Consider the following 6,584-nt stretch of genomic DNA (forward strand, 5'->3'; position numbering starts at 1 on the left):
GAGCTCACTTCCAGCTCAGCAGCTCCAGTAAAGGAGGGACTTCCCATCTGTTCGAGGAGAGCGCCCTCTTCCGTTTCCTGCAGGAGATGCTCAGAGGGCGCTTGCAGGCTGGGCTGGGGCTCCTTTACAGGTCAGTTCTAGAATGTTCCCTGTGAGGACTAACCTCAGTCTGTCTCTGGTTTTTCAGTCACAGGCTGAACCAAAACCTGGAGACCTGATTGAGATTTTCCACATACTAGGCATCGCGCACTGGGCCGTCTACGTGGGGGACGGCTACGTGGTGCACCTGGGTCCTCCAGGTGAGGCTGGTTCTCCGCTTAAGCTCAGGGCAGAGGTGGGAGTGTTAGTGGCTGCACACCCGTGCGCTGTTCTCACCCAGTGCCTGGCATGGTGGGCACTCCCTGGCCATTGGCTGCATGATGTCACCTGGTAGGTCTGCAGCCTCTCTTTTTTCCTCAGCAGCGAGTTCGTGGAGAGACAGACTGTTGGCCTTTATTCCAGGTGATACTGGGGTTCACTGTCCCAGGGAAGCACCCCTTTCTGTGTGCTCGATGTTCTGGGGGCAGATGAGTAGGACACAGCGTACAGCTGGCTCAGAGGCATGGCAGGAGCGAGGGCCTCCAACCCAGCAAAACCCGTTTGGGGTCCTGGGGCCTCCGCTTGCCCACCTGTGACTTGCCCGTGTGACTTTCCCCCTAAGCTCAGCTGCACCCTCTGTAGAGCAATGAGAACCCACCTCCCGGTCGTGCAGGGTGGGATGCAGGACCGCACAGGGGAGCTCAGGCAGGGCCTGGCGGGTGCTGGACCAACCTCCCTTCGGTCCCAGAGCATCGTGGCATTAAAGCAAATGCGGAAAGCCTGGGAACCACCAACAGCAGGGAACGGGCCAAATAAAATCGGTGCCTGCATTTCATGGCTGATGGTGCCTCCGTTACAAGCAGCTGTACAGCAGATGTGTGCATACACATGTGAATTTGAAAGCCAAATGCAGGCTTTAAAAAATTAGGCTTATTGAGGAGGAATAACTTACTGCTTTATGTTTTTGTTAATCCTCATCTGAGGATATTTTTTCATTGATTTTTAAAGGAAGAGAGAGAGGGAGAGAAACATCAATGTGAGATATTTCTCTCTCTCACCTGCTCTGTGAACAGGACAATACTCCAACCAACTGAGCCACATTGGCCAGGGTCAAATGCCCTTTTAAAAAGAAAATAAGAACTGGTGAACTAAAGTGTAGACACACACACACACACACACACACACACACACACACACACATAGCCAGTGAATGTAGAAGCTGGTCATTGGATGAACTGGCTGTTCAGAGTATGACCTCATACCAACAGGCTTTCTGTGAGACCAGCTCCATCTGGCAGGTCCACTGGCTCCTCCCTGAGGGTTCCAGGGCCCATCACTCTGCTTCTCATGTCAGCTTTCCCAGAAGCCGGGGTGAGGCAGGAGGCGGGCATCCTGTTAGGGGCAAATCTGAGAATTCAGAGCTGGGAGAGTGTGGCCACCACCTGACCCAGGCCCTTCAATCTGTAAGTGATGAAAGCCCCTGAGAAGAGAAGGGACTGGCCTGAGGCCACAGGGTGGGTGGGGCTCTGGGTTTGCAGGTAAGGCCTGGGCTTGCTTAGCAGCTTCCTTTCCTACTATTGAAAACATGTCACCCTGGTCGCTGAGGGCCCCACCCCACTCTGGCTAGGGCTGCACCTGGGGTCTGTGCCCTGTACCCTCTGCCCCTCCTGCATCTTTCAGGGACATCTGAGCCCACAGGGGCCTTTAGAAGACTCCACATCCTTGGCTTTAGAAATGAGGGAGCCAGAGTCCAGGGGCATCTGTGACTTCTCCAAGGACACCCAGGCGGGGGTCGGCCTGTGTTTGAGTTTGAAGCCAGGCAGGGGGGCCGGCCTTTCCCCAGCTCATCCTCACTAATGAAGCCCAGGGCAGTGGGGCTGCCTGCTTGCCCGCTCTGAGCCCTAACCATCGGCCTCTTTCCTCTTTGGGAACCACAGGTGAACTCGCGGGAATTACGTTGGCCAAATTCATGGTCTCCGGGTCCGAGGGGGCCATAGTGAAGAAGGAGCTGCTGTCCAAAGTGGCCGGGAAACGCAAGTACCGTGTCAATAACAAGCATGACCGGAAGTACTCTCCGAGGCCTCCCAGCAAAATTGTGCAGCAGGCGGAGGAGCTGGTGGGGCAGGAGATTTACTACAAGCTGACCAGCGACAACTGTGAGCACTTTGTGAATGAGCTGCGCTACGGAGTCTCCCGCTGCGACCAGGTGCGTCCTCAGCCCGTGTCCCTGTCCCCAGGAACCAGACCATTCCCTCCGCTGACAGTGGCTGGGCATCCGTGTGGGCGGCCGGGGTGGAGGTGGAGGCACTAAGGAGACAAAATAGCAGGGACAGAATCCCTGCCCTGGAGGGAGTGACAGTCGGAGTAGAGATGAGAGTGGGGAGAAGTGCCAGTTGCTGTGCAGACCAGTGAGGTCAGGGGGTGATGTCGCAGCCATGACAGTCACCCCTGGCCCCTCCATAGCTCCAGAGGAGGGTTGCTTTATCCCCACTTTACTGATGGGGAAACTGAGGCTCGCGGTGCTTTACTCGCTCACCCAAACTCATTCCACCACTAGGCATTGAGTCTCTAGCACCTGACAGCCAAGTGCAGAGGTGGGATTTGAACCCAGGTGCCTGATCCAGGAGACATCACAGAAGAGGCGACAATTGAGCTGAATCAGATTTAATTCTTTTAATTAAATTGAAGCTGGACAATGAGCTGGAGATGACCAGGGAGTAGCGGCGACAAGGACTACAGGCCGAGGGAGGAGGAAAAGTGGGAGCCAGGAGGAGGAAGAGCCAGGTCACGCCAGACAGACGTTTTCTGGGAAGGGCCGGGGGGTACACCTTTCGGGCTCTGACCCACGTGGTCTCTGTCTCTCCACTCTGCAGCTTTTTAGCAGAAACGCAGTCGTGGACAATCCCTAATGGAGTGGGTGAGGCCATTCCTAAAAAAGCTTTTTATGAAAACAGTGGTGGGTGTTAGAATTGCTGAAGGAGGAATGCATGAGGCCAAAAGGGGTAAAGAATATGAATTTATTTTTTATTTGATTTTTTAAACATATTTTATTGATTTTTCACAGAGAGGAAGGGAGAGGGATAGAGAGTTAGAAACATCGATGAGAGAGAAACATCGATCAGCTGCCTCCTGCACGCCCCCTACTGGGGATGTGCCGGCAACTAAGGTAAATGCCCTTGACCAGAATCGAACCTTGAACCCTTCAGTCCTCAGGCCGACACTCTATCCACTGAGGGAAACTGGTCAGGGCAAGAATTATGAATTTATTAGGTCACCTGGCGACCAGATGAGCTGAGCCCCAAAATGGGGCCAACAGCTAGGGATGGGGGGTCAGAAGTTTTAAAGGACTCCAGGCGGCTTTTTCTGGGCAGAGAATTCTCTAGGTGGGTACTGAGGGGAATAGATCATGGTCTTAGCAAGTGGATTGTGGTCTAAGCAAAAGGAAATTCGGTTGTGAAGGGGCCTAAAGGTCAGTGGCCAAGGGAGGGGGTATCGATTCAATCATTTGATCAGACCTGGCAGTGGGCTCGATTGGGCCCCTGTGCCATAGTTTGCTGACTCCTGCTCTCAGATAATTTGAATCTTAAGTTGACTGTTTCTTCTAGGCTTCTTGAGTCAAGATTGGTCTATTTTCTCATGACCTGTGTGAGGTGAGAGAGGAAGATTGCCGATTTTCATGACTTTCCTGGGTGACCTCTGCTAATCCTAATATATAAAATCCCAGGGTCCGTAATGACCAAAGGCTCAACCGAATGCCAGGCTGTACATGCAGCAGGCTCCAGTGGGCGGGGACTGGCGAGCAGGCTGAACTGCTGACCTTTTCGGGAGAGAGAGAAGCGGGGCTGATCAGTAGCTACCATGGCTGCTGGTGAGGCCCCGAGAGATACTCTCTCAGGGCCTTGCCAGCAGCAGCACCTCGCTTTCTGAGAGATCAGCACTTCACCCTGCTCACCAGCAGTCTGGGTGGCTGTTGATCAGCCCTGCCTCTCTGATCAGGCCCGGAGATAGGCCCAGAGATGCTGACTGGCATAGAAACCAACCAATCAGAATGAAATCTGGGTGAACTGCGAGGAGCCAATGGCTGCCTAGGAGGCGGAGTTTCTGATGCTGACTGGCATAGAAACCGACCAATCAGAACCTAAGATGGGTGAACTGTGAAGGCAGAACCTAAGGTGGGGGCTGAGGAGGGGTTTTAAGGGCAACAGCTGTTTCAGGACCCATTGTCCCGCCAGGGCCGGGGCTCAGCGGCTGGAATTGTGTTGAGGATTCTCGGCCATGAATGTGTCGCAGCCCCAGTGGCCGAGGCTCCTTTCCTCCTGCCACTCTGTCCTCCTCTTGGTTCTGGAACAATTAGTATCATCATCTCCCCAGCGTCGCTGGTCCCCTGACACCTCGCTCCATGGCTTTCCTTTCTGCATCAGCTCAGCAGGTAATATATAAAAAGTCAGGTGCCATCACAACCGAAACGACCAGATGGATGACCAAACAGCAGGCTAGGGGGCTGAGGGAGTGGGAGCTGTGGGCCCAAATGACCAAAGGAGAAGTCTGGCTCTCACAGCGTGGCAGGGCAGGGCTGCAGAGGCTGACGGGCCTCACGGGGGGCGGGGGGAGGGTTGTGGGGGAGGGGGCTGTGAGCATGGAGCTTCCCAGGGTGGCTGAGGCAGAGGAGCGTCATGGGGCAGGGACTGTGAGTATGGAGCTTCATGGGGCAGTGAGGCAGAGGTGCGTCGCTGCATGGGGGTGGCTGAGGCCGAGGAGCCTTGCGGGCAGGGGATGTTAGCATTGAGCTTCCCGGGGTGGCTGAGGTGGAGGAACATCGTGGGGTAGGGGCAGCGAGCCGTGGAGCTTTGTGGGATGGCTGAGGCGAGGAGCATCGTGGTGTGGGGGTGGCTGAGGCCGAGGAGCCTTGCAGGGGAGGGGCTGCTAGCATGGAGCTTTGTGGGGTGGCTGAGGCAGAAGAGCATCGTGGGGCGTGGGCAGCAGAGGCCGAGGAGCCTTGCAGGGCAGGGGCTGTGAGCATGGAGGTTCACAAGGCAGGGGCCACGGAGGTGGAGGAGTGATGCTGGGTGGTGGACATGGCCCTGATTCCAGCGAGGCCTAGGGATCCTAACCGCGCACAATTGAATCGTGCACTGGACTTCTAGTCTATGCTAATAAAAGGGCAATATGATAATTAGACCGAGTCAACTGGGCATCTTCTGGATGTCTGACTTCCTTCCAGACAAAGCCATGGTGGTGAGGGCTAGGGCAGAGGCAGTTAGGGGTGATCAAGCTGGTGGGGAGGGCAGTTGGGGGTGAGATCAGGCCTGCAGGGGAGGGCAGTTGGGGGCAAGATCAGGCTGGCAGAGGAGGGCAGTTAGGGGTGATCAGGCCTGCAGGCAGAGAGGTTAGGTGTGATCAGGAAGACAGGCAGAGGGGTTAGGGTGATCAGGCAGGCAGGCAGGTGAGTGGTTAGGAGCCAGTGGTCCCAGATTGTGAGAGGGATGTCCAACTGCCAGTTTAGGCGGGATCAGGCCTAAACCGGCAGTCAGACATCCCCCAAGAGGTCCCTGATTGAAGAGGGTATAGGCTGAGCTGAGGAACGCCCCCCCCCCCCGCACAAATTTTGTGCACTGGGCCACTAGTTTTTTATAATTTACTGCTTTGTGGGCTGCGTTTTGCAGTCCTTCTAGGCAGAGAACAGTGTGGTCTTCAGACCTGAGACCTGCCTGCCCTTCCTGATAGGTTTACAGTGGGTCCCTGTCAGGGACAGCACCCGCTCCGGCTGAGGGGGCAGGGGCCTGCTGGTGGAGGGTATCTGTGTGGCCCTCCTGGGCATGAAGCCAGATTTGGCGCCAGCAATTTCCAGAAGGGGACACTTTAAGGCTAGTGCCAGAGTGGGGGAGGAAGAGAGTGAAACCTGCTAGGAGCGGGTGTGAGATGGGGTGGTGGCGGTGGGATCTGCTGGGCAGGGTGGTGGGCTCTCAGGCTGCTGAGATGGAGGAGCCCTAAGCTAGGGGACCAGGGGATGGTCAGTGAGATCAAACGTAGTGAAGGAGCAGGAGGATTTGAGATCCTCTGGGGGCTCAGAGTGAAGAAGGAAAATCCGTGAGGGAGAGCAGCTGTGACAAAGAGAAGGATGTGTCCTTAAGTGTAAGAAGCCTGGATATACAGGACCTGAGACCACTTGCCCTGCTGTCCTTATCCATTACAATGCAGGGTCAGGAGGGCCGGGCCTCTCCACTCCCGTGGGAGCCTGGCTTCCATCCGTCCAGCTGGCTGACACCGGGCCCAACTGCACAGATGCTGACCGGCCCTTTGCAAATTCTCATTTCGCGGACTCCTGAGCCCCAGCGTGTCCCCCTCCGTTGCGCACCCTTTAAAACACCAGTCACCTCTGTGCCAGTCAGAGTGGAGCTGAGGAAAGTCTGTTTATCGCCGACACGTGGGAGCGTGTCTGAGTGTCTCTGAGTGAAGTGGGCGGTGCGGGTTTTCCTTCCCCAGCCGCTCACGTGGCGCCAAGTCAC

General features: G+C 55.8%; 1 protein-coding gene across 2 annotated transcripts in view; it reads left to right on the top strand.

Annotated features, from left to right (window-relative positions):
- Positions 1-6,584, top strand: part of LOC102257959 (HRAS-like suppressor 3) — an 11,173-nt gene that overhangs the window by 3,472 nt on the left and 1,117 nt on the right. Inside the window, exons 2-4 of one of the 2 annotated variants that reach the window (XM_014545233.1) lie at positions 188-299; positions 2,016-2,284; positions 2,767-2,845. In XM_014545233.1, the coding sequence (XP_014400719.1) occupies positions 188-299; positions 2,016-2,284; positions 2,767-2,799 (414 nt within the window). In that variant the 3' untranslated portion in view covers positions 2,800-2,845. Of the gene's footprint in view, positions 1-187; positions 300-2,015; positions 2,285-2,766; positions 2,846-6,584 lie in introns of those variants that run through there. The other variant, XM_005857490.2, reaches the window with a different exon arrangement.

The sequence above is a fragment of the Myotis brandtii genome, unplaced genomic scaffold (assembly GCF_000412655.1).
Source record: "Myotis brandtii unplaced genomic scaffold, ASM41265v1 scaffold1112, whole genome shotgun sequence".
Taxonomy (NCBI): domain Eukaryota; kingdom Metazoa; phylum Chordata; class Mammalia; order Chiroptera; family Vespertilionidae; genus Myotis; species Myotis brandtii.